The sequence below is a fragment of the Malurus melanocephalus genome, unplaced genomic scaffold, assembly GCF_030028575.1.
Source record: "Malurus melanocephalus ecotype Western Australia unplaced genomic scaffold, MMel_1.1 scaffold_378, whole genome shotgun sequence".
NCBI lineage: Eukaryota > Metazoa > Chordata > Aves > Passeriformes > Maluridae > Malurus > Malurus melanocephalus.
The window spans coordinates 147,536-175,314 of record NW_026623610.1 but is presented as its reverse complement, the minus strand read 5'-3'; the positions used below and the strand labels follow the sequence as shown (position 1 = coordinate 175,314).

At 41.7% G+C, this 27,779-nt stretch overlaps 1 protein-coding gene across 1 annotated transcript in view; it reads right to left on the bottom strand.

Annotated features, from left to right (window-relative positions):
• LOC130581014 (protoheme IX farnesyltransferase, mitochondrial) overlaps window positions 1–27,779 on the bottom strand; it is a 103,232-nt gene that overhangs the window by 6,678 nt on the left and 68,775 nt on the right. The window contains 2 exon segments of the mRNA XM_057378885.1: window positions 8,439–8,671; window positions 26,779–26,849. Of these exon segments, the coding sequence (XP_057234868.1) occupies window positions 8,439–8,671; window positions 26,779–26,849 (304 nt within the window).

Here is a 27,779-nt window from a genome sequence, read left to right as displayed (position 1 = left end):
CCTGTAGCATCAGTTCAAGAACAGACTTGCTCCTTCTGTCTTTGCTTTGGTGCTGCACATGTAAAACTGGGAAGTAGCCAACCAGGCATTAAAATAAACATGGAATAGTTAAATATCAGCTCCAAAACAGATGTTGAAATCTTACTGCATTTCCCAAAGCTGGTGTTTACTGCCTTGGCAACCTAAGAATGCTGTTTTGCTTAAAGCACAATTTTAGTAATTCTTCTGCCTTGAATAATGTGAAGGAATTTTAAAATTATTTCCAGACCTTGGTAGCTCTAACTTATGAGAGGAAAGCACCGGCCTTTCGTCTCTAGGAAATGGGTACAAGTTTGGCTGCTGTAAGGAGGGGAAGGCTTTGGCAGTGTAAGCTCAGTGTCTTATTGGACCGTAGTCAGGAAACAACCACACACTGTTTTATTTGAYAGTGCACAACTGGCTCTCTTCCCTTAAAAGATGTTGAGCAAATTACTCCTCTTTAATCCAGACAAGGTAGATTAGAGCTCAGAGACTTGACTTGGTCCAGCTGTATCCACCTGCTTGTGAGCACCCAGGCTGCCTTTTCCACCTTTTCTGCAAGAAATTTTAACACAATCAGTCCAAACTCTTCACCACAGTCCTACATGAGTTTTACAGGATGCTACATTCACAAGGAATGTACAGGATACATCCCCAAAACCTTTATTTTTTAGCTTTTCTTTTGTGCTTGTTCATCAGTTTAACACCGTAGTCTTCCCTGGAGATTTCTAACTATGAGCAATTAATGGGGGCAAAGAAAGAAAGATTTCAAAATCTTGTCAAAGCCTAGCTGCCCRCTGCAGGTTCAATGTAATCTTATAGGATTATTTGGGGGAATTGGTACAAAGATTTAGAGTGGTTTGGAGAGTCATGGCMAGAACACACTGTGGTRCCCYGATCCATTMGGATTGGTTTGTTCATCTCTYAGTTGCATTTTCTGTTTGTGAAGGRGATCTGGAAGGTAYAATCATTACTCYCTGTGCTTCAGCTTGCTTTGGTGATGGCAAATGATTGTTAAATCAACTGACCTCCAGTTACTACTGTTCAAGATACTGTCCTGATACCACCCCTCCTGAGGAGAAACATTACCAGCTACTTAATTCTTCCCACTGTCTTTAAAATGAGGAACAGGATTAGCTCTTCAAAATTTACATCCTATTTAGAAATTACGAAGCCTTCTCAAATGCATAAACATTTGGGAATTACCTAGTCGCTAACCTTAACCAAACTGATGCAATTCCCCTCTATTTTGCCCACATTAACACCACAGCAAAACAGCAACCAGCACTTTCTGCTTCCATTGGAAAACAAAAGCAGACACTACYGCTTGCGCTGGATGCCGCAGGAGCAGCAAAGCAGCCTTGAGGGAAAAAAGGGGAAGTGTCACTTGTGAAGCTGTGCACAAGGTCCCTGGGCTGGGACAATGGTCCCGGCTGTCAGTGCGGGATGCACGGCCCAGCCTGCATTGTGCCCCTCCAAGGCTACACCGTCATGGAAACCAAGGGCAAGGAAGAAAACACTGGAAAACTCAAAAGCTTCATGGTCATGGATTTCAACAGCTGTTTCTTTTGAAAGATGGCACAAAAGGCTGTGGAACAGGAGCATCTAGGGGCTGTGATAGACTCCTCTGAGGCAGAACTAAAAAGGAAGGGAATGTTGGCCATGTGTTTGGCTTGTCYGCAAAACAAAAGGATGATCCTCAGTGTCCACCAGGAATAGGAAATGAAGTTGGCTGTGGRGTTTTTCACCTCAAGTGTTCCTGGCTTCTGCCTTTAACAGAAGGAAGCCAGATGTCTTCAGGTATGCTCGCCACATGGAGAAAAGCTGTGTGTGTACAGATACACACAGGCATGCACACTCCTTGTGTAACACACAACAGTTTATTGCAGCTAAAAGTCTCACAGGGCATCACCTTTCATTACACAGGCAAGGCTAAAATAGCAACAACTCCATACATGACTCGCCTTAGCTAATTCCAGCAACAGATGCCACAAAAGAAGAGCCTGTTGGGTAAGATGAAAATATAGTCTTCTGCAAATATGTTTAGGAAGTATTTACCAAAGGATTAGACTCAGCAGAGGATTGCACACCTGCAGAGCCACGCAGGGGCTCCTCACAAGCCACCTTTTCCAGGTTCTGGCAGGACTCCCACTAGCCCTCCTGCAGACCCCCTGTCCTGATTTCCCTGTGGGTGTTGTGTCTCACACCCAGGAGCACAGGGCTGTCCCATCAGTCACACACGGGATAGAGAACCGGGCTGCCTTTGAACTCATGGGGTCAGTCCCCAGGTGCCCCAGCAGTGGAATTGCCATTTCTTTTGTCTCTTATTAGGATGGAAAGGGAGAAAAAAATAGCCCACTGGCTTTTGTCCTAAATTCAGACCAGCTGCTCACTGGTATTGTCCCTCTGCCTCATTTTTTACAGTTTTTACCCCCACAAAGCGCACTCCTGGGCCTCCAGCTCCCTGTCTCATATGTCAGTGACATGAGTATCTCTCTTTCCTCTGAACAGACCACAAATTCTGCTGTCTTTCATCTGGGAAGTGAAATGCTGAAAAGCTGAGTATACCAGTGGGAGTTTACAGCCAGAGCCTCCCTCCTCTGCTCTGATGGCAGGACCCTGGGACCCTGCTATGGCGGCTGGCCCCCAGATCTGCACCCATATCAAGGGGCTTTGAAAGCTCCAAATGCTTAACTGCAAGGGACACAAAGAGCTCCAAGCTTATTTTGCATGCAATTAAGCTGTTGTTTTGCTCTCCATCCTACTGGTAGACAAGTGCTACACCAGAGAAGGTATGAAAGACTCCAGCCACTGACAGGTTGGGCACAGGACCCCCCCCTTTCCTATTCTTTTTTTGTTACTGAAACCATCCGTCTGCCAAATGTCACTAGCTGATAAGAAATGCCCGTTTTTAAATCCCCTTTTGTAAATAGATGCTGGCTGATATAATTAATGTCTACCATACAACACAATTTGAATTACAAAGTAAAGGCAATTTAAAAATCAGCCTCCACATGATTACAATTGATACTGAGTCTATAAATTCCATAGCCCCAGGAATTATTTAAATTTCTGAAAATGAATGAAAATCAGTACAAGATGTCTTTCAGGAAAACGAGAGCAGGAGTAGAGCATCTGAGATAACTAAACAGTCTCTTGAGATAAACATTCTTTGGTGCAGTAATACCCATGGCTCCTGGGCCACCACGGCTCTGCAATGTCTGCTGCACTGTCAGGGCCCTTATCTGCTCTGCCACTGCCACTACTCAGAATAAATCCCTTATGTYGATAAGCATATTAGCTTGAGGAGCCCTGCTTGTCACTTCCATCTCACTGGGTGGTTTGTATGAACTCCATGGCACCAAATTGCTCYGCTCCCCGACACCGATCCTGCTCACGGCAGCATCCTGCCTTCAGCGCCTGAGCACAGCACGCTCAGTGGAGGAAGCACAAAAGTTCTTGTGACCCCAACATGAGAASAACATAGAAATGTTGGGGCAAGTCCAAGGCAGCCCATAAAGTTAATAAGTGAACTGAAGCATCTCTGCCATGGGAACAGSCTGAGAGAATTGGGGCTGTTCACACTGGAGAAGAGAAGGYTGTGTGGAGACCTCACAGACCTTCCAGSATCTGAAGGGGCTATAAGGAAGCTGGAGAATGACYCTGCATCAGGAACTGTAGTGACAGGACAAGGGGRAATGSGTTCAAACTGAGAGAGGGGAAATTTCAATTTGATTAGGAAGAAATTCTTGGTTGTGAGGGTGGTGAGACCCTGGGCACAGGGTGCCCAGAGAAGCTGTGGGTGTCCCATCCCTGAAGGTGTCCAAGGCCAGGCTGAATGGGGCTTGGAGGAACTTGGTTCAATGGAAGGTGTCAATGCCCATAGCAGAGATTGGAACGAGATAAAATTCATGGTCCCTTCCAATCCAAACCATTCTATGATTCTATGAAAAGGTGTAAAGCAAAATATTGGCTGTGGCATTTGGAGACATTTACTCCAGATTGTTTTTCTGTCAACTAGAAATAACAAGTTTAAATGGACATTAGTCTGGGGAGAAGRAACAGCAGCACAAGGGAAATTTAAAACATGTATGCACTGTGCCTCTTACAAGCCAAAATAAACAGCTCTGTTTCTTCCCAAGGATCTCTGTGCACAAGCTCAGCAGCATCGTGGCACAGCCAGAAGCTCTCCTGCATGTGGATCCCATGCAGGAGGAGGATCTGGTATAGAACCAGATACACTGGCAAGTTTGACCTCTCTTCCTGTCTCTCCAGTATCACTTCAGGCTTTAAGTGAATGTCATTATTTTCCTGCTAGTCCTTCCCTTGTAAAATAATTTACAAATTATATTAAATAATTTGGTGTCTTGATTTATTAGAAAAACAAATCTCTTCAGAAACAAATAGTCCTACAAAGGAGCAATGAAATCTGCTTTCTTTATTAGAAAAACAAATCTCTTCAGAAACAAATAGTCCAATGAAGGAGCAATGAAATCTGCTTTCAAGGAAGCAAGTGTATTACTGCAAATCACAGGCTGGCAGTTAAGTTCTGCATAATTACCCCAGATATGTGGCAGTGATATACATGTGGTAAATCACACTTATCATGCACTTTTGACCGTCTCACCTGCACTCACTCCCCCAGTGAGGAAATGTGAACAGTCCCCATCTTTCATCAGTTTCAAACAGCTGCCATTAAAAAAACACAAAACCCCCAAACCCACAACAAAGAATTCCACATCTTCTCAGAGATAACCTTATCTTTTGCCTTTGAAATGGGAGGTTTTCCCTAAATTACATTGGCACAAAATCCAGGGTTGGGGGTGGGATGCTCAATCAGACTTAAGAGAATATAACTGAAGTTACCTATCAGGGCAGAAATGGAAGCAAACATTCCTCRGAAATACCATGAGATCTGCAAAGATGTATAGCATAAGAAAACGCTCAGAGGGCAGTGAAGCCCAGGCACAGGGTGCCAGAGAAGCTGTGGCTGCCCTATCCCTGGAAGTGTCCAAGGCCAGGCTGGACGGGGCTTGGAGGAACCTGCTCTAGTGGAAGGTATCTCTACCCATGGCGGGYGTTGGGACAAGATGATCCTTAAGGCTCCTTATGAACCCAAGTCATTCAAAGATTCTATGATCATTCTATAAATAAATTCTATAAATAAAGTGTTTTAATCACTGGAAATACGAGGGTCACAGATTTCTATCTGCAAATACGCAGTATTTGTTTCTTGTGCAAGAAACCACCAAGGTATTAATCTTTGAGCTAAGAAAATTACAAACAAAATAAAGTCAAATTAAAACAAGGCTGCTCCAGTCAAAGATACTTTGTTACTAGTTCTGGAACTGGAAATGAGGAACCATCTTCAACTCTAAGGAATCAACTCCAGCTCCCTCWAAGTACAAGATGATATCACAGCATCCATGTCATGAAATTCCTGAAGGGAGYAGACATGGCTGTCCAAGGGCACCACAAAACAGTTTAACATTTGGCTCCCCTGAAATGGTAATGAAAGGGTTACACCTAAATATTGTTTTCGCTRTAACCAGCAACATGTACAACAATGTGGCTGCTGTAAGAAGATTACAAGGAGAGAAAATCCACAGGAAAATACAAACTCAAGAAACCACCACTTCAGCAGTGAGCACCTTCCTTCTCATTAGTTTCCTGCCTCCCTTCCTCCACATTCCTCTTTGTTATTGAGTAGAATGATTTTTTTTAAAAAATGAGGTGCAAAGGCATTTTCACACCTCTATCTAAAATGAGCTTAGGTCTCGGCACTAATTACACATCATTAATGAGTTCAACCACTGAGACCAGGCTGGTWAGGGAAGGAACACAGGTCTGCACATTGTGCATGGATGCACAGGGATGCATGCTGTATTCTGTCTGCATGGATACCTTGCAGCCAGGGGTTGAACCCTATTATTTGCAAAAGTAGAATGTTTAACACTAAAAATCACAGTCTACAATACTATCCTTTTCTTCTAGTTATTTCTTTTCTCTGTAAAAGTGCTTGTAGGGTTTRTGTTGGATTTTTCTTTCATTTAATACTAAAATGCACTAAAATATTACATTCCAATCCCCATTTTCAGGACTCTCAACAGGTATGCTTCATTACAAACAACACTGTCAGCTCAGTAATATTTCTTTCTCTATTTATCTATCTGCCTGGCCTCCCTGACACAGACTGGGAGGTGATAATAAAACGTTTTAGCTACCCACAACATACTGGTTATGTACAAGATTATCATGTTCTCACAAAGTCTGCTTGGATGGTTTAAAGTTGTCATCTTCCACTGGTGGCATCATTGCCAGAGATCATCCCCTCTATAGCAGAGCTGGCACAGGGATACATAACCATACTTTAGCTGCAAATTAGAGAGGAAGAGCTGATTCGGGCACCAGGGGGGTTCCCTGCTACCCTCTCTACTGCTGTATAGAGAAAGCTTTGCTCTTTGCGGAATAGGTCTCAAAGAGCAAGTTGACAAACTAAAGATGATGATAATCAGTGCCAGTTTAACATGCTGGGATTTCACTGGCCTCTACAGCAAGGGCTTTTGGAGACACGCAGCTCTGACCTCTGACTCCTCAAGGTTGAACTGTGCAGGTGAAGCACAGGCACATGAGAGTTATCCTCAGACACCAACTCTGCAATAAAGTGGCAAAACCAACACAGAAATTCCTAACCAATATGAGATCTAAGGTCTAAGCACCTACAGCCAGAATGATAAAKGTCTTAAACATATACATTTTGTTTTTAAWTAGTTCTRTAGAATCACAGAATTKTWAAGGCTGGAAATGTCCCTTCAGAACAAGTCCATCCATCACCCTAGCACCACCACTATGTTCACCATTAAACCACATCCTCAAGTAYCATATCCACACATTTTTTGAGCATTTCCAGGAATGGCGACTCCACCACTGCCCTGGGCAGTYTGTTCCAACCCCTGACCACCCATTCTGTGAAGAAATTTTTTCCCTAATATCCAGTCCAATCTTCCCCGAGCACAACTCCAGGCTGTTTCCTTCATCCTGTCCCTTGCTCCCTGGGAGCACAGCCTGACCCCCACTTGGTTGCCCCTCCTGTCAGGGAGTTGTGGAAAGTCAGAAGGTCCTCCTGGAGTCTCCTTTTCTTCAGGCTGAGTCCCTCCAGCTCCCTCAGACACTGCTGGTGCTCCAAACCCTTCCTCAGCTCCATTCCCTTCCCTGGACATGCTCCAGCTCCTCAAAGCCTTTTTTTTTCATGTTCCCTTTTCTCTTCTAAAGTACAGAGCTGTTAGTGATGTCTGTTATGCACTCCTTAACACAAGACACTATACATGCTATTACTTAACATTTCCAGGTCTAAGTAACTTTCAGAGAAGCAAGTAATTGTATAGAAACAGCACACATTGAAAAAAAACCCACAACTTCTATCCTTGCTCTGGGTTAGATATGTATAGGAACATGTGGACACAAAGCCAACTCAGACTGACTTTTATTAAGAAGTGCATAAAGAACAGATTTTGCACAAATTCTGACAATTTCTTGTTAAAAGCCTTGTTGTTGAAAGTATTATTCAAGCCTTAAATATATCCCCCTGTGGGATATGTGTGTGCTAAACCAATTCTTAACAGACCTATTAATTGCACTTCATTAGTTGCTTCAGACTGTAAGTTTGTGGAGCCACTTTGATTCTTAAGTTTCTAGCTGGCAGGAGAAACAAGACCTGATTGTGTCAGAGCTGAGCTGCTGAAGAGATCAGTGTTTTACAAGGGATGTAAAAATGGTTCACAGCTACTAAAATAGAAATCTTCGTTTGCTTTTCAAGGAAGGGGGAAGGAACATTTATAACGTAGAGTTTAGCAATGGGTAATTAAGAAATACACCAATAAATTAATTTTCCCAGGATATTTGCTGGCTTGTGGAAAGACAGTAAAACACATCTGGGAATTTTCCAGCTGAAAGYTCCTTGCAAGTTAGGTCTTACTGGGTATAGTTTTAACCCTGAACACAGTTTTAATACTGAAATTATGTAACRTTTTCTTCCATGTGAACACCAAAGATGCTATTTTTCTTCTGGATATTTTTTTTCTAGATGGTCAAAACATRTATTCAATAGGACATACTGCTTTATCACCTCAGGTTTGCCCTGAAATGCCCCTGTAAGGAGAATGTTACCAGAATTAGCTGCTTTCRGAGCCCTACCACTGCATTGTAGAATGGTTTGGGTTGGAAAGSACCTTAAAGATCATCTCTTTCCACCCTCTGCCATGGGCAGASACACCTTCAACTAAACCAGGCTGCTATAAGCCCTGTCCAACCTGGCCTGGTCAGGTCAACAAGCAAAAACAACGAAGTTTACTGCCTTTTGAGTAGTTTTTCTCTAGYTACCCTGACAACCACTTGCCCTGATAGAAGATTTTTATACTCACCAGCATCCAGACTACCAGTGGCYGCAGTCCAGCCCATGACGGGGGGAATGGCCCCAACAACAGCTCCCACCCACGTGTTGGCAATGCTCATYCTCTTGAGGGGTGTGTAGCAGCATGTGTAGAGGAAGATGTTGAGGGCTCCCAGGGCACCGGTGAGAGGGTTCACTCCCAGCGTGAGCAGGACAATTCCTGGGATTCCACAGCAGGCAGCAAAGCAGACRGCGAGCAGAGGGCTGTGGGGAGACATGGCACATGCTGAGTAGGAGCTGGCATTAAAGAATGGCTGYTGTCATTCTCCTTTTGTCTTCCCCCCAAAATTAAGATTGAATTTCTGTGATTTTTTTACTCAGCCATACCAAATTTTCCTGTTTGAGCCCCCATGCTAACAAAAGCCTTTCCAAAATGTTAAGACAAACTTGCTACAGCTCTGCAACAGAGGTGATTCTTAATCTTRTGATCACTGTGTTCACCAAATAAATCCAAGCTCTGAAGGTAATGGAGAACTCTTCTCTCTTATGGAAAACTGGCACTTTCAGCAGATCCTCCTCTTTCATTTTAGCAAGTTTTAACCTCTGGAAAAAGCACTCGAAATATMGAGTAAATTAAAATGGTTGTAGTTTGTCAGATTTTTAACTGATTGTAGAACCTTCTAAATGCAACAAGGTTAGACACAAAATTAGGAAGCATTTATGAGAAAAAAAAAATACATCCAATCAACAGTAATAAAGTATTCTTTGACTTGACTGAGAAAAAGTCTGAATGTTCTACACCCCCATTTATCTGATGCACTGTACTGAGCAGGGGGAGCACACCAAAACAACACTGGCAGCAGAATCAAAATTGATTATCTTTTATGTACAACTGAAATTAGCTGAAGATATTTTAGGTTTGRCTGAAAGCAGAGAATGACAGAGATGAAAATTATTTCTGTGGATTTCTACTGCACATCAGCTAAGACCTCAGGAAAGGTTGGAAACTCATATTAAAATCTGACAGAAAGTGGCTGGAGCTTTGTAAACTTCTGTTTGTAAGTTCCACAATAAACATCCAAATAGGATGAATAAGGATTTTTTGTTTGGCTACCAAAACCCCACTTGATAGGTGGCATGGTGGGACAACCCTAAGGAAGTTTTAGTTGTGACTCCTTCTGCCAGATCAACATGTTTCCTGCTGGTGAGGATCTCCTCTCATGCTTGTTAGAAGYGTTTGGTATGATGGAAATAAAGAACTGAAAGCCTCTAAGAAATAAAGTGGTGTGGGCAACATCTGGAAGGGAGAAAAATGCCATTAARTGAGTTGCATTTAATAATCCATGGTCATCCATGTAAGAACAAAAAAYGTGTGCTTGCAACACATATCTGAGTGGAATTTAGCTTTACACCTTTTGTCTAACAGAGAACCATGAAGCCTTTGTGTTTTGCAATCCACTCTGCCCTCTGGCCAAATCCTTAACCCTAAAATAAGGTTGCAAGCACTGCTCCATCCCTCATAAGAAAAATTTGCTAGTGGGGATGAATTTTATAGGAGTTTTACCAGAAAAAAAAAATCCTACCACTCAACTTCTGATATTTAAGATGTTTGTTAGGCCAATACAGTACAGAGATCCTAAATACTTGGAAGAACTAAAATGAGCAAATCTTATACTAAAGATCTGCCTTCAATTYAAATTAAATTGACTACATCATTTTATACAGCTTTCCCAAACCATCAACAGATTTTAGGTAACAGAGTGTGCACAGAGCACATTTCTGCTCAGTGTTACCAGCCRTGGTGTTACCAGTACATCACGAGTAATGGGAGGGTACATCATTGCCTTTCAATGACAATGAGATGYACAAAATTTGAGGCTGTTTTCAGGAAAGAAGCCATATGGAGCTGTGCCCTCTGGTTCTGCAGCCTGTGGTGCTCCTTTGCAGGAGCAAAACACAATTTGTTTTTGTAGCAAAACACAATCTGTCCCGCAAACCATCCCAATGCCTACCACAAATGCTGGAGTACTTCGTAGATGTTGCCCTCTGTAGTGAAAGCCTGACTGGGCTTGTTTAAACAAATCTATCTTGACTGATTCTTGAATAAAATACAGTCAAACAGTAAACACCAGATTCACTCATTCTCGAGGTGACAAAAGACCAGCATGACCCTACGAGGCCGGGCTGCCCACGTCCGCCCTGCGGGGCTCACAGACATAAATGAGGGCACAGTTTGATCTAATGCAGTGAGCACTTTTCTCACTAATCAGGAATGAAGACTTATCTRCGTGTCTCCAATTCAAATGAACGCTACCCACCATGAGCAGGCAACAGCCCTTCATGTCTCTTCTTGGACAGGAATGCAAAGGCTGGGAGTGTAAAGCCTTCCTCCACAGATGAACCCTGTTTTTGCCTCTCACCCACATTGGTTCCCTGCAGCATGGACAGCCCTTGGTGCCAGCCCTGATTCCAGGTGTCTGCTGCCTTCACTTCAAACCAATGGATCAGAGAAATACCTTTAAAAAATATGGCTTTATCAAAAGGGAAGTTTTGTGGCTGGGACCTTCAAAAGAGTTGTATGTTCCTGGTGGAGAAGAACACATTTTTGTTTCTCAGTTTCTTCCTTTTTGCCTCTTTAGGTGAAGTTCCTGGAGGCACATCACGTAATCATAGAATTACAGAATGGTTTGTGTTGAGAGGGACATTACAGCCCAACTTGTTCCAACCCCTCTCCTAAAGGCAGGGGCAACTTCCACTAAACCAGGGTGCTCCAAGACCCACCCAGCCTAGCCTTGAACACTTCCAGAGGTGGAGCAGCCACAACTTCTTTGGGCAATTTGAGGCAGTTTGATCAGTCTGTAATCATCCTAATGCTCTCAGTGGAGGGCATAAAGTCAATGGAGTGATTCCTCTCAAGCAGCTGAACTACTTTACTTTTAAAATCCTGAAAGCATCACATTTTCTACTTCTCTCCAATGTCTCCTCAGCAAAGAAGARTAATTGTCGTCTGCCTTACAAAGGYCTGCTCCTAAAACTCCAACTGAGATTAGAAAGTCAAACTGTGATCTGATGACACAGCTTTGTTATTTCTGTCTCTTAAAATACTATTTGGTATCACAAAGACACTGAAATCAGAAATCAGAACTTTTCTTTCATGGTGAGATATGAGGTAGAGGAGAATAACTCACTCTCACATAAACTTTTCATGTTTACAAGGTCTAGAAGTATAAGCAACTCCTCACTGGGGAAAAGGAAATATCTGAGGAAAAAGTAGAGATTTCAGTCACTGGTGATGCTCTTTCTGATTCAGTGACACTGCGGATTTTAAGATAAGACTGAGCCTGGGTTTAAATCACTGCAGTTTAAGAATTCTGATTTCTATTAGTTTATGTCTTCTAGGGATCAGTGTGCATGTCCATGCTCACATTGCCTGTCAGYACTCAGGTACACAGGGTAAGGTTTGCTGATTTGACACATGCTCCWTGGACAGGCTGCCCACATCTCACCAAGGGACTACAAGAGACCAGCAGCTCATCCTGAGCTGGAGAAAGGCTGAGACACTGAGTTGTCACTGGATTTACCCCAATCACCTRAAGTTCACACACTTCCTCCCACTAGAGCCTCCTGCCACCATGCAGCCCATGTCAGCCTCAGGTCACAGAATTCTCACATGGTGCTTATAAGTGGCTGAAGAGTCTCTGATGGTTTTCTTCATCCTTAAACCATCCYATGCAGTAAGTACAGGCTGGGGACAGATTCTGGTACATACACCTCATTTCACTTGGGCATTCACATTTGCCGAGTGAATTGCTCTCATGGGAAAAAAAGGCAAACTTCYATTGGAAAACTGGCTAAGGAGCTAGCTCAGAAAACAAACATCTTGAGTAAGAAACTAGGTTTTACGATGGATTCTAGGGAGGAGTTGGTTTCAGTTATTTGGCTAATTAAAATCAGTTTTTGGAGAAATAGTACAAGTGCCAAATTAATTCTCTTCAAATTTCAACTCTAAAATAGCCAGTATGACACAACAAAGGACAACTCTTAAAGGCAAACCACAACCTGGTAGCTTTACCTCGTCCCTCTTCTCTCTTCTCCTCTCCTCTACTGACAACAAATATGCCAAAATCTGCCTAATAAAAGTGCTAAAAGGCATCTACTTTCAACTAAAAGCTTTTGAGAACTTCAGTTGACTAGGGAATAATCAAATTTTTCCTGATCCAAAGAAAACGTGTTGTCATTTCTTTCCCAGGGAGTTCACCCAAGATGGCCCTACCCCAGTCACACTCCATAGAGAGCATCCAAAAGGAGAATGAGAAACAGGAGGAAGAATGAGGCCCATGTTCTCTCATTCAGCTCTGGAGAGATGCTGTTGGTTAGGCCATGGAGGATTGTTTAAGCACAGTCTGGGGATGTTGGGGCAATGGGAGCAGGAAGGAAGAATATCACATGGGTACTATTCAGGTATCCCCTACACACATGACCATGAGACATGTATGCAGACCCTCAACCAGAGGAGTGAGGAGACTTTGGACAATGCAGCAGTGTACTTCAATTCACGTGCAAAAACAAACTCTAAACTASTTGCGACTTACAGATGTTCTGGTTATACATAAACAATAAGTTTACACACATGTGAAGGAATATATTTATTTAACAGGCTCCAGAATCATGGMTAATAGTACTTACTGACTCACAGCCTCACATGGAAAATTAGGAAGGGAAAACAAATCATTTGCCCATCTATAAAATTAATGTAGTATTTTACCTATTTCACAGCAGCATYAGCAAGCTTAATGTCTATAATAATCAACAGTGGGACTACTTACACAGGCTTTTCTGTGCTGTCTTTGGCAAAATATTTTGTGAAGATGATTGTCAAAGTAGAATTTGAACTACAATCTAAAAAACAGTGTTAAAAATGGGGCAAAAGTTTAATGATTTAAAAGAAAACCTAAACAATTAAGAGCAAGATACAATTCCCTCTTAAAATCTACCAATACTTAAAAATATTAAAAACTCCTGTATCAGCATCTAATGTTTCAACCTATTCCTGTGAACAGATTGACACACCCATGCAAATCCTGAATAGGTGAATTCATGCAATCAGCAGTTGTACGCAATTCATGTTCAGATGTTACGCAAATGGATAAGAAACTTAATTTGTGACCATGTGTTAATGGGAAACCAGACACGCCAAACATATTTACACAAAAGCATAAGACAGAATGTAAACGTGCATTTAAGACTGGCTGCACATTTCTCAGGTGAAGTATAAGTGCGTATATCTGAAAATTGGATTCAAAGCCTAATRCAAAAGGCAATAAAACAAATCCTGTCTTCTCGGTCTGTCAAAAGCCTTTCATAGACACATTGCCCACTTCTAAAAGGGTAAACTAAAAACCCACAAACAACGCTCTTTTGTTTAGCTGCCGTATACCTGGAGTACATTAATGGATCAGAATATGTAAATTCCCAGTTGATTATTGTGTATTAGACTGCAATATTATTGACAACTGTCCCTTAGGCCACAAGACCATGGATCCATTCTGCCAAATGCAGGGTGATCCTCTAAAAAAGCAGAGCAGGGATGGTGAAGGAAGAACCCAAGCATGTGCCTGGGGGACAAGGAGGGTGGGAAGAGAAGAAACTTTATATTTAGAGTAATTTCCATATCCAAATTAAGCCAATACATATCCCTGTGTTCCTCTATGTGGAATTTTAGTAACAGCAAATACTCTGCAAAGACTCTGCCCTTTAATTWAAGTGCAATTTACTTACTTTTTGATGAGACAAAAACTGGGTTTGTRTTTTGGTGAGTTTTCTGTGCCATCCAAGATACAGGTTCAGCAACACCACTGTGCTTACTCCCCTCGCTCACCCACRGAAATGTTATTAAATTATTCCTGACTTCAGCATCCTCCACAGTGGCAGGTAAACAGTGCTGAGACAACAGAGGTGAGACTGACGGCTCAGATTAATTTCAATATTGCTACTCTGGGCCTAAATTCCATCTGCATATAGTGTCAAAACAATTTGTTGTAACAAGAAGAGGAACAGCCTGAACCAGGCTCCTGCACAGATGGGCTGAAAATAGCAGGAGCTCGAGAAGGTATTTGGCAGACAAAGAGCACAAGTGTGATTCTCATCTGCAACTACGTTTCACCATCACAGGCTGAGATATGATTCCACTGCATGAACGCTGTTCCAAAACCATAATTAAAATCAGATTTCAGGAGGAAGCATCATAAGTTCCTTATTATTTCTGGAATCTGTAGGTACTAAAAACGTCCCCAGACTACTTGTCAGTACAAAGCTGCTGGAGGAAGCCCCCTCCTCTTTTTCCTAATTTTTTCCAGGTCAGCAGTAAGTTCTTAAGGCTTCTGAAGGCACGTACAAACTCAGACAAAAGCATCAGCCTGAAGGTTTCACCTTTTTCCAACGGCAATGAGAGGTTACACAAACAGAAGTGCAAGTCTCACCCTTTTGAAGTCTTCTGTGGCTGCAGAAGACCATAATCAAGAAGGGGAGAGGATGCCCGTGGGAGAGTCCCACCTAAAACCATGCAGAAAACCATACTTCTCCCTAGCCACTGATTTAGTTTTGCTCATCTTCTGGCATYTTTTCAATTCCTGCAGCCAGGCAACATTAAGAGTTGCCAAAAACAAGTCCCAGAGCARGAGCTGTGCCTGTGGTCACTATGACTGTCGGACAGTACTGAGCTATAGCTCGATCAGCTCCCTCAGTGGAAGGAGCATCAGCCAAAAGTAKTTTTTAAAAATTTATATTTATTTTCTTTAAGATCAGCACCCAAKAATGGCTGAACTCCCTCAGCAGCTTTTAGAGATGCACCAGAAAAATCAGGGAAGGCCATCAACTGCAGGAGTTAGAGAAGGCAATCCCATCCCATTTGGAGGAGACAGAAGGAATTGAGGATGTTACAAAGACTGTAAGAAGCCTTCCTGCTCCCATGGCTGAGGTAACAGGGATGCAGGCCTGTCTACTTCGAGTACACATCTGGACTTCATTTGTGCAATTTCCAGCCCTGCTTCCCCCGATGGACAGATGCCTGGAACTGGCAGTGGTGTTGTCTGCTGGCACAAGTGCCACCGACACAGCTGACTGTGAGAAAGGAGCCAGAAGGCTGGAAAAAGCACATTTTGACCCAAATAGCAACGGCAGCATCCCTAAAATTATTTTTGATGGAAGGTTAAAAAATCCCCTCATAGAGTTTCTATGTTCGAGGTAAGGCCAAGAGCATTCAAAGGCAATCACTAATTATGGCAGAATGCTGAATGATGGCAATCTACCAATCTGAATAAAACTTGAACTTTCCACACAAATCCTTTCAGGCTGTGTATTTATATATTCAGTAATAAAAAACATATTCAGGACCATTGTCAGCTGTAAAAGTTCTATTGTAAAAACAACACTACAAATTGGAACTGAAACTGGAACAACACTGCGTGGATCAGTAGCTTCATTGCTGATGAGTTTACTGAAATTATTCTAATTTTTTTTTTACAAAAACCATTTGAATATTTTCCAAAGAGCTCTACAGACAGACTGGGAATGTACCTGATTGAAAAAACATCCACAGTCAGATATGAGATTCTCAATCAAAGTGGTTACATTACAACCTGATTTAGTGGGGTAGGGTCCATCCATGGCAGAGGGTCTGGAATTGATCTTTAAGGTCCCTCCCAACCCAAACCATTCTGGGATTCTGTAATACATCATGACCCCTAATAAGCATAGTTTTGATGCTGCGGTTTTTAAGGACTCAAAGCAAAATACTTTTACATTCAACTACAACTTTCAATTACAGATTGATTAGTCTCAAGGAAAGGTTTCTTTCCAATAAAAAGGAAAAAAAAAACCAACCTGTAACACTGGCAGAATGGACATACTGCCAGACCTTTATTTCTCTCACGTATTTCTGATTCGGCATCAGTAAGAAGCTTTACTTAACACAGGCAATTCAGGCTGTCATTTTTGATATTCTCTTCCACAGACACATTGTGGCTGAATATTATGGAAAGCCCAAGAACCTGCTGATTGAAGTTTAAACTTGCAAAGTACTAGAATTGCATAAACTGAACAATGAGCTAAAATGGTAGTATTTTAGGGGAGAAAATGTTGAGATAGATCTTAATAGATATTMATTTATTCTCTTTCAGTCAGGCAAGAAAGTCCATGAGTCATGACAAGGGATGAAGGATGATGCAGTTTAAGACCAAAATGTGAAAGTAAATTACTCTTTTAATTGGGAATTCAATTTTTCTTTACCAACTGCAAATATCAGAATACAGCTTGTCTATCAGTTACTGCTGAAGACAGACACGCAAATAGGTAACTTTATCAAGAGGTTTTTTTTTTTTTCTTCTTCTTAATGAATGATTTAATTTTGTCTTCCCAGATTAAGAAGTAGGATCTATATTCTATCTCTGTCTGGTATCTCATCCCCAAAGTCATGTTGCTGGGGCAGATCAGGCTCTACATGTACCACAAGTATTAAATTTTATACCAAATCCCCTTCAATTGAGTGTACCACTATTTTTAAGATTGCCAGAACACAGTTGTTGCAATTTTTCCCACTTGTGTTTTTGTGTGTTTTTTTGTGACTTGATTTCTGGTAATGACTATGATAGAGATGTTGCTAATCTGAGACTGGACAGTACTTTTTCCCAAACGTAAAAAAAAAAAAAAAAAAGGAAAATAATGGAAAAGTTTTAAACGTAACTTGTAACATAAAATGGGAGCTGAGAGGAATTCATTGTTTTGAGGAAGTATGAGAATGGTAGGTGCTCCCAAAAAATCTGAGGATTACCCCAAATAAACCTCTTTAAAATTCAGATCTCTCTGAAAGGAATCACCCCTAATACCTTTCCTTTCTCCACAGGGCCCAGCCAGGCCCATCAGTACCAACCTGGCACCAACCTGGGCATGATTTTGAATGACAGGGGGACCATCCGCAGGGAAACAGGGAAGGGTTCAATCAGTCATGTCTAAATCTCCCAAGGAATGTCMTACAGTGAGAACTTGGCACAAAGGGAGTTCAGTGACTGACAAACATGTATTGCTGGCTAAGTCTCATCTTAAGACTCTCATGGAGTCGCCTGTTTGAGTTTTGCCTCTAAACTGCCACCAGCTCTGGCTTTGCCATCAAATATACTTGCTCAGAAGCGTATTTAGTGCAAATAAACACAGACTAGGATAAAATATTGCCTGTCTGTGTCAATTCATTTCTCTCCAAAGAAGTAATTTCTCTCCAGACCAAGCATGAAGCCCAGGCCACCCTGCTACAGCTCTGTATTATTGTATAAAAGCATAATCAACCCTGTATTTTATCCAAAGTGGGGGCAATTTGTTCCCTCATTCCTCAATAACCTCAGACGCAGATGTTCTGTCTCCCCTGTCAGAGCGAGGTGTTTGAAAACTATCATAAACAAACATGGCTGATTTAAAAGAACCATTTCATCCTGAAAGGGACACATCTCTATTTTATGCTTGAGTAAATCAAAATTGTCTTCATAGATTTTGATGAAGGTTTTCACAAAGATGCCATGTGGATGGTAAGGCAATGCAAGAATTTCAACACAGCCACGGAAGGAGATCAGGAGTCCCTCCCTCCCTTAGCATGGAGCTTTCTCCTACATATCTCCTCGAGGCTCTCATTTTGACCAGTTTAACTCCCTGCAAATGACACCAGGATCTGTTTTTTTTCACGGTTTCATGAGCCTGCCTTGAGGTTTGAGACCAGGTCTGGGATGAGATAGCTCAGTGCACCATGGGGAGACTTGCAGCTCAGATCAAAATAAAACTTTTACTCTGCCYTTTGTTATTAAGCAGACATTCCAAYTGGGCCTCATCACTTCACCTGGAAGTAAAGAATTACAAATAAAAATGACCTATACTTACAAAATGTTTATGCTCTTATTACATTTGCCATCTACACCAGAATGTTAATCATAACAACCCTGAGCAAGCCTGCGGAGCATCAACACGCACGTGGTATATAGCTTTGTTAGGTAGGAGTGAAAGGGTGAATAATAATATTATTATTATTATATTAATTATATTAATAAAGCTTCCCTGCAGTCATGAAAATGTAAACATTTTTTTAAGTGCTTACAAGACAAACCAACAGTAAATTTGAAAAATGTCCCCCATAATATTTAAACTAAATCCTCCTCTTTAATCTAACCTTAGAGCATGGCAGCTAAGTGGTCCATTCATTCTACTTCAAAAATCTCAGTTCTGTCTTTATTTAAGAGCCAGACACCACATGACTAACAGGATGGAGAATATGGTGTCTCCAGAAACATTTTTCTGTGATTTAGAATGATTAAATCTAACATGTGCTTCTGCTGAGTTCTCAGCCAACATTTGGAAAGCAGTGGGTAAAGAAGTCTCAGGCCAGATCTCAATCCTGTTCAAAGAAAACTAACATTCTAAAGTATTTATCAACTGGATCTTCAAAAAATAAAAGAGAGAAGACAGTCCAGTTATCTCAGCACGGGAACACTACTTGGAAACAGATTTCCAGGAGCAATGAAAATGAAGGAATTAAGTTATCCCCTACAGCCAAAGAGAGCAGGACAAGAAGCAAAGGTCTGCCATGGGAAGAAGATCAGGCTCTAAGCACCAGTGAGTGGAAAAGCAATGGAGCAGATGAGCCTGAAAAATTCCAAGTTCAGTCAGATGCTTTCTGCCCATCTGCAGATTCCCCTGCACCATTGCAAATGTGCCTTTGACACCCACAGAATGGGAAAACTCTAAAGCAAACTCTTCAGAAGCCACCAAGTCTCACCTCAGAGATGAAGAGGATAAGGATGAGGTGAAGGTTGACTGTATTTTGGGATTCCTGTCTTGTTATCTAGGTAGATTATCTACATTTACCATCTGGAGTTATGGGGATTTTTAGTGGAAAAACAAAACAAAAATCCCTTCATACACCATCAAAGTGCATGAATAGAACAGAATTACTGTCACACAGGCAGCAGTAGGAGCCATTGTGGCTCATACTCGTTTGCGGCATAATTTATAATTTTATATTCCTTGTGATTTTATGCCCCTCACAAAAAAAGAACTAAAAAAAAAGGCATATCAAAGCGGTTCTCCACATATCTCAACTTCAGGAATGCAGCTTTTCTAGTCATAGAGGCTGAAGGGTAAGCATCTGTGTTCACACAGCTAATTAAAATGCAAGAAAAACCTCTTTTAYATCAGACTGGCGAAGCTGGTAACATGTAAGTTATAACTTATATGAAACATGATAAACTCTGTCCTTCACAGACAGAAATGCACTTCTACCATGACTCACTGTAAACAGATCTCAGGGTATAGCAGCTTCTAATCAGAGGCAGCTCCATAATGGACTTGTTGAGCCGTGACATTTCCTACACCACTTGGCACAGGGTGAATGATGACACTGTTGTGGTTAAACCAGATAAGGTTCAATACTAATACAGGGAACAAAGTGTTGGGGTTTTGAATGCATTAAGCCAGAATTTACAAACATGAACCTGAAATGTTTGACAGACATGGGAAGAAGAGACATCAGGCACTGCCCCTAAGCTGGGAAAGGATCTTGGGCTTTGAGCTTAAATTTTGTTTGTTTGTAAAAACTCACTTTAACATCACCTTTGGAGAAAATGACTCATCACTAGCCAATTAAAGAGGAAAAGAGGCAATGACTGCAATCAATGTCCAAGAGGCCCATTCATAACAGACACAAAGATGGCAGGATTAGTGCACAATGGCTCRGTTCCTTCCAACTCCTGAGGCTCTACCCCCCTTGGAGGAGCTGACAYGAGAGGATAAGACAACTCCATTAGGAGCCCATATCACTTCTCTGCAGCTCCCCACAAGCAGATGGAGCAGCTATTTAGCCAAATGCACCGTGACTCCTGCTTTATACATGAGCATCTGGGATGTTTCCTAATGTGGGGTGAGGCACAATGTACTCCGATTTATTAACTGTCCCGTGCACAATTCAAGATTCGGATAAATAATTTGGGGGTAAAGGCCCATCGGCCAAGCTGAAAAGCAKCAAGGCATGAGGGGCCAAGTGTTTCTGCAGGATTTATATTTACCAAACAGAACTGCCTGCAAAGGAATGTCTGTGTTGAGCTGTGCAGAATGAGGCCTGGGCAGGAGTGAGCTAGAGAACCTACTGCTTCGTTTCAACTGAAATGAACTTCAATGTAAAGTTAATAAAACAACCCCCTTTATTGCCCAAAGAAACAAAATATATATGTAGTTAAAGCTATATAATTTCCTCCTAACACACATTTTGATCTGAGGATAATGTGCAGTATCACCATTTTTCGGTGMCTTCTACAAAAGGCCTCTAATACCTTAGAACCATTTAATCAACATCCCATGCAGGCAGTGAATAGATAATTGAAATATAAGTACTGTCATCCGTATCCCCTTTGGGAAAGTGACACAGTAAGCATTATATCATTCCATTAGATAATCCTTTGATGTGGGTTTTATTCTCATTAAAATATGTTTTAGCCCCAAGGTTTCTCTCCCCTGCCATGTCTCTGTGACATGGCCATGCCAGAAAAAAAAAATACCCCACTGTTCAAAAGGCAAGAAGTACATTTTTACAAGCAATTGTACATGCCAAAAATATAAATCTGCCTTTTTAATTTCTTGTTTACCAAACACAGTCAATGACAGCTCCTGGAAAACACAGGGTGGAAAAAAAAAATGAAGGCAGGAGGGTGGTGGCGGGGAAGGAATGCATTTACTTGTTTTCAAATAATAAAGCCTGAATACAACCAGGATAAGAAATTCTTGAAAAGGCTGCCGTGACAGTGTCTGCTTTGAATTGGGCCCTGTTTAAACAAAAGGAAAGCCTCCCACTGAAAAAAGAAACATTTTTATCATTCAAAAATATCTCAGGGCAGTCCCTTTAAAATGAGGTATTTTCTAAACAAAGTATCAGAATGTTCCCCTGCAGGGAATGAGCATCTGATCTCTTAAAAATTATTATTCTTGAAGAACTGTAGGTTTATGGAGTTTTTATTTGTTTTAACTTAAGTAGAATGAAACCTGTCTGGAATGGCCACCCAAAGGAGCAGAGCCACCAGCAAAGCAAGGCCTGAGCTCTAACGAGGACACAAAATTGTCCCAGGGCCCTCGGGGAGGTTTTAAAACTTTGGCTTAACCAGGGCYAGCAGAATGCTTAACGCAGGTCTCAGTGTAAGCCCAGGACATGGTTTTTCCCTCAATCACATCAGTGGAGCTCTACTAACATCAGTAGGAACATTCCTGATTTACATTAGTGTTAGCAAGCAAGGAATCAAGCTAATTACCCTCAGTGATTACAGGAAGAATTTTGTTTTCAAATGCACACATTTTTGCAGTGTGGACTGGCTGTGTTACGCTTGTAATAGTAGGACTGCTATAGGCAACAGAGTGGAAAAACTCAGCTTTACATAGAACTAGTCTTGAGTTACAATGTGTTTCTGAATAAATAAAATTTCACATGTTGCAGTTTTCTATTTGTTCATGAACCGTCCTACTTGTGTATATGGAATTTTAACTACAATTCACAAATACAAGCCATTGGTGAGAAACAGCACTAGCACAGGAGCCCTCTTTGGTCTGATTCTTCAAGAGTTTGGCTTATAGTTTAAACTGAGCCAAGTCAACATTGCACTCAGAAATGTCAGCATTTCTGCCTCCATTAACTGCAATAATCATTGACTGTGACCATGAGAAGTGGAAAGCTCACAGACAGAATACAGCTCCTTGGGCGTTGCTAAGGGAAGAGGTTAATGGGATTCTTGGAAAAATATTCACCAAACGACACAAAGATTCATTTCTGTTGAAACATTCAGGGCATTAGCTCTGTTGTGCCACCTTCTGACATTTTAGCAGAGTTAAACTTCTAAAACGTGCATGAAAAATTACCTTGAGGGCAAATAATCAAAATAAGGAGACTATCAACACATTCCACTTCAGTCTTAAAGAATCCCAGAWTGATTTGGGYTGGAAGGGACCCTAAAGATCATMTCTTTCCACCCTCTTGCATRGGCAGKGACACCTTCCACCATCCCAAGGTGCTTCAAGCCWGGTCCAGTCTGGCCTTGGACACTTCCAGRGATAGGGCAGCTTCTCTGGGCACCCCAAGCCTGGGCCTCACCACCTTCCCAGGGAAAAATTTCTTCCTAAGATGCAATCTAAACCTACTCTTTCRCAGTTTGAAGCCATTACACTGAAGGGTTTTGCGACAAGACCTGGTTGCTGCAGGTCTTACCTGAGAGCCAGTACTGCTGTGAGCAGGAGATGGGTCTCCATCTCTCCTGAGGCCCCTTTCAGCCTGGACCATCCTCTAAAGCTGCCTGTGCAATGCTTCATTSTGAGCTGATTTCAAGTCCAGGGAAGTGAAGGACAAGCCCCAGCCTCACCCCCAGGCAGCCACTGCTGAGGCCAAARCCAAAGGACTGGGTACAGAAAATAGTTGTAAGCTGCAAAATACCACAGGAGCAGAACTGAACAATGTCTACACAGGCATGAATTGGTTTTTCAGAACATACTGTTCAAGGTCCCTTTTTCTTTTAAGATGAAAAGCTATCCTTGTACAACTATAAAGATTTTTATGAGTGATTAGCACAGCGGACCCAGCACCACCGTAAGTTCATAAAACAGCCACTTTTTAGCAGAAGTGTGTGCAGCTCTGGGTAAAGGGTGATCAAACCTGTCACTTTGTACAACATAACAGAGCAGGACGGTTGTCACCCTTGAGGTTGATCTCCCTCAGCTACTGCAGCTCATACCAGATTTATTTAAATTAATCTGCAGGAAAATTAAATCCATTACCTTAACAAGCACAGGAATAAATCACACCCAGCAGGAAACCAGGGAAAGCTGCTGCCACTTCAGTTGAATTTAAGATTCATGCGTGAGCACATGAAATTTTTCCTTGTCAATGACACAAATCCGATTTAGAAAAGGAAACTCAATATCAGCTGTTATTATAATGCAGAACACAAATATGCTCAATGAGTTTAACACTGCAACCCAAGTATGAAGAACATCTCAAGCTGTTTGTATGTCTAAACAAGACTTGAGGAGTTGGAGGAGGGAGGAGGACGTGTGGGCAGGCAGGATGATGGATGGCACTCGGTGGCATGCTGTGTTTGGGTCTACTCTTGTTGTTTTTGCAACAGGATGTCTCTGATTACTCGGAATAGACAATAAGGATGGTTACGTCTCATTGCTCAGAGCAGATTTTTTCCAAGCCTAACAAACTAAATAGGATATTGCAAACCAAACTACACTATCTGGTGTAGTTTGTCACAAATCTCCCAACAGAGTCAGAAGATTCCCTGGGAGCATCAGAGGCAGGTTTGGGGCTTGCAAATAAGGCAAATGTGCTCTTGTGCCTACGTTCAGCAGCTGCAGCTCTGCAGAGTCCTTCTGTGTCATTGCCTTTGTGGACTGTCCAGCCCAAATATACAAAATATAAAGCAGKGGCACACTGAGCCCCTAAGTAATTGTCTTAGTCATCAAGATGATGCAATACAGAGACTTCCCAAAGGATGAAKGAAAATTACTTTGCCAAATCCCATCCTTACAGAGATCTTTGCAGAACCGGTCCTGGCTCACAGGAAGTGATGGGCAGGTCAAAGCTGCCTAACAGAGACACTACTTGAAGATCACCAGTAAAAGAACAGTATTGTCTCTAGCCAGACCTCCACACCCCACAGTACAGCCCTGACCATAGAGCCTTTCTTTGAAAGCCACTGAGGTTCCTCATCAATGCCAAAGGAAACTGCAAGTCCTCAGCAACTCATASAAAAGGGTGAGATGTAGGAGTYTGGAACCACACRAATGTGTATGTAGGGAAATGAACCTCTGACACAGAGCCTTCAAAGTGAAGGCTTCAGGCAGAAAGGAAGGAGAGAAACGTTGGAAGCAAGATCAGTTCAAACAGACATCTGGACTTAAACAAACTGGAGACTGAAGCTGCAAACAGAGGCCACAAAGTGAAACACATGGGAATAGTTTCTCTACAAAGGTTTAACATTTCCTAACAAGTCAGCTCTGTGAATTATCTCACCTAAAATGGAGACACCAGCTCATCCAGGGACTGCATGACTCAGTAACTCCAGGAACCTCTCACTGGGGTTACCAGTTTGTTCTGGCCTATGTCAAAAAGCATGTAAGAATTCTCTTTGTGATGGCACAACCTCTAGAAAAACTCTCAGTGGCCTCAGTGCAATTTTCAGTGGGCAGGAGTCACMCCAAAGACACCACTGAAAGCCTTTCCAAGGAGGTGCAGAGCCAACATGATGAAGARTTACCAGCCTTCTCTCTTCAAAAGGGATCTCAAGCTCAGGACGAAAACTGCTACCCATATTGTCCAGTTCTGTAACAAGAGCTACACCAAATCAATAAAAAGCAAGGAAAGGAAGAAGARAAAGAGAATGTTTTTACAAACAGCACAAATGAAGACAGATTAGAAAATGATGTCTCGTTTTTACTGGATAGCACAGGTGTTGTAGCACAGCAGAATTAGAAAAGCAGCAAGTATTTTGTTACATGAAGCAGCTAAAGAGAAGAAAATGTCAAAACTCAAATGTCAGACAAATTTTGGGCAAGAACTCCCCAAACGGCTTGGATTCTTTCCCAGAGCCATGACACCAGTCTCTTATGTACTATTTATCCATCCCTGTCTCGACTGGTTTTGACTGGTTTTAGCACAACCATTTACAGGTTTTAATAATCAGCCAGGAAGGAAAGAGTTCAAGGAACACCAGGGAATACATGGCAAAATACAAAAAGGTTAGATCACTTGCACTGGATTATTCTCCTCTGGCACACCACAGAAGAAATAACCCCAGTCAAGGTCTGTGTGTTCCATGGTCTCGCAGGGAGCGAGAGCAGCATTATTCAAGGGAAGTGACACTTTAAAGAACTTTAAATTAGCTGTTGACAGGCAGGTAGATAGATTGATGAGTGATTGCCCAACATCCCCAGCATTACCATTTTGTGGTGAAAGCAAGTATGAAAGGAGGGGAAGTAAAAAAATGCATGAAATATGGTTTTGCCAATCTGTGGTGCATTTAGATGACAGTGAAGTTCATTTAAGGACACTGGAAACATAAAATAAATTGCCTTTTCTGAATCAAAAGTTGACAGTAAGTTTCCTAGTTACATTTTTGACTCTGGAAGCACTGCAAGCCATGCTAGCAGACTATAATAAAAATAAAATAAAAAAATCCCCCCATCATTTTTCTTCCTAATAAGCATTCCTTCTCCCAGGGCCTAAGGACCACATGCAAGGGAGGCAGAAGTGCAGGTTCCCTGAACCACACAATTAAGCCTGGCTTACTGTATATACAACAGATGCCCTCACTGCAGTGGTCCCTAAAATATGTTTTAAAATAAAATTAACTCAGTTCGTGAATCTGCAATTAGCACCACCTTTGASAACAAATCAGAACAAGTTTATTGAAGCACTCTAACTATTTACCATGAAAGTGAATTTACCCCTAAGGTTCACTTGACTGTTTTGTCTCAATTTTCTTGTAATTTCAACTATCATGTTTTTTTCAGTCCTCCAAAGGTGATGGATAAAACACAGAAATAAACAGGACCAACTGTTCACAGAAGCCTCAGGGAAAACATAATTTTGTTACAAATAATCATGGAAATGCAATACTAAAATTGTTTGCTGAATCATTTATGAATTGMGCCTTCAGTTTCAGTTTGCAAGTAAGTTAGAGGTTTTTTGTTGATGTTCTTTTTCACTTTGCTTTTCTAGCTGCCAAACAGCCTTTGAGAAACTGAACTGATACATAATCCAGAAAACAGAGGGAATGGAAGACTCTTTTTTCTTTTTAAGGAAATTCCTATGCTAATGAAGGAYTTTTTTGGCAAGGGGGAGGAATTTATTTATGGATGACGATAAACTTTATGATGACAAATTTTTACATTAATTTCCTAAGATGCCACGGTTGTCAGTTTTCACCCAGTTAAACATGTAGAAGCAACATCCACTTTCATGTTTGTTCTTAGATGGGAAAATTTTAAGATTATTATTACAAAATAAAAGCTCAGTGGAACATAACTGCCACACCATGAACACAGTCATCACACATAAAGAGATATGCAATATGAGGGGAAATTCTACTGTATTGAGAAATTCAGTATTTTACAGCAGATTGTGCAAGCTCCTCACATGAAAGTTACMCATGTAAAGAAATAGCAAGGAACAGAGAGGTGCATTTCTCTCTTGAGTGCTTTGTCTCAAAGTGCTGCTTTTTGTCATCTGAAGAGGGAGAAAAACTTGGAAATAGATAAAAGGCTTATTCCTCCTYAGCCAGAGCAGGTGTGCATTGCCTTACCTGATCTGTCCTCGCACCAGTGGTCTGTTTTTAGTCCTGTTCATATTTGAGTCAAACGGAACCTCAAAGAACTGTAATTAAAAAAAAGAAAGGAAGAATCAGAATGAAAGGATACCGGAAAACATGTCACGTGTGGAATGTCCTGTCTGCATCTGCAGGTGCTTTAATCTCTGGTTTTGAAGGTTYGGGGACACAATGAAAATGGTAAATGGGTTTTATGGAGCTTTGATTGTTTGCATTGATGCTTTTGGCATCCCCTTAGAAAGAAAATTACCCAGAGGACAAAAATAGTTTGCACAAGACCACAAAAACTGAAGTATAGTTTGATTCCAAGCTCTTTTCTCAACAGGTCTGACACAGCTTTTAGACATGCACARTTACATTTCCATACACATACATGGAATCATGGAATCGTTATGGTAGGAAAAGATCTTTAGGATCATCCAGTCCAACCAGCACCACCACTGTGTTCACCATTAAACCATGTCCTCAAGTGTCACATCCATAGGTTTTCTGAACACTTCCAGGCATGGTGACTCCAACCATCTTCCCTGGGCAGCCCCTTCCAATGCCTGACAAGACTTTCAATAAAGAAACTTTCCCTAATGACCAACCTAAACCTCCCCTGGCACAATGTGCGGCCGTTTCTTCTAGCACTGTCCCTGTTCCCTGGGGCAGAGCCACACCCACACCTGCTGCCCCCTCCCTGTCAGGGAGTTGTGCAGAGCCAGAAGGTCCTCCCTGAGCCTGCTTTAACCCAGACTAAACCTCCCTAGTTCCCTGACCCCAGTTTAATATTAATACAAACTGTCCTTGCAAATGTTGCACTTCTGGTCTTTAAAGGACAAACACTAAGGTTTTTCCAACATCACCTACCTTCCCAGAACCTATAAACCACTCCAAAATCAATCAAATATTGTAAGAAACTACTGGAATCTCCAGCTGGAGCAAGGGGCGGCGAACACACCATATGATGTTATTTAATGTCACAACCCAATCTG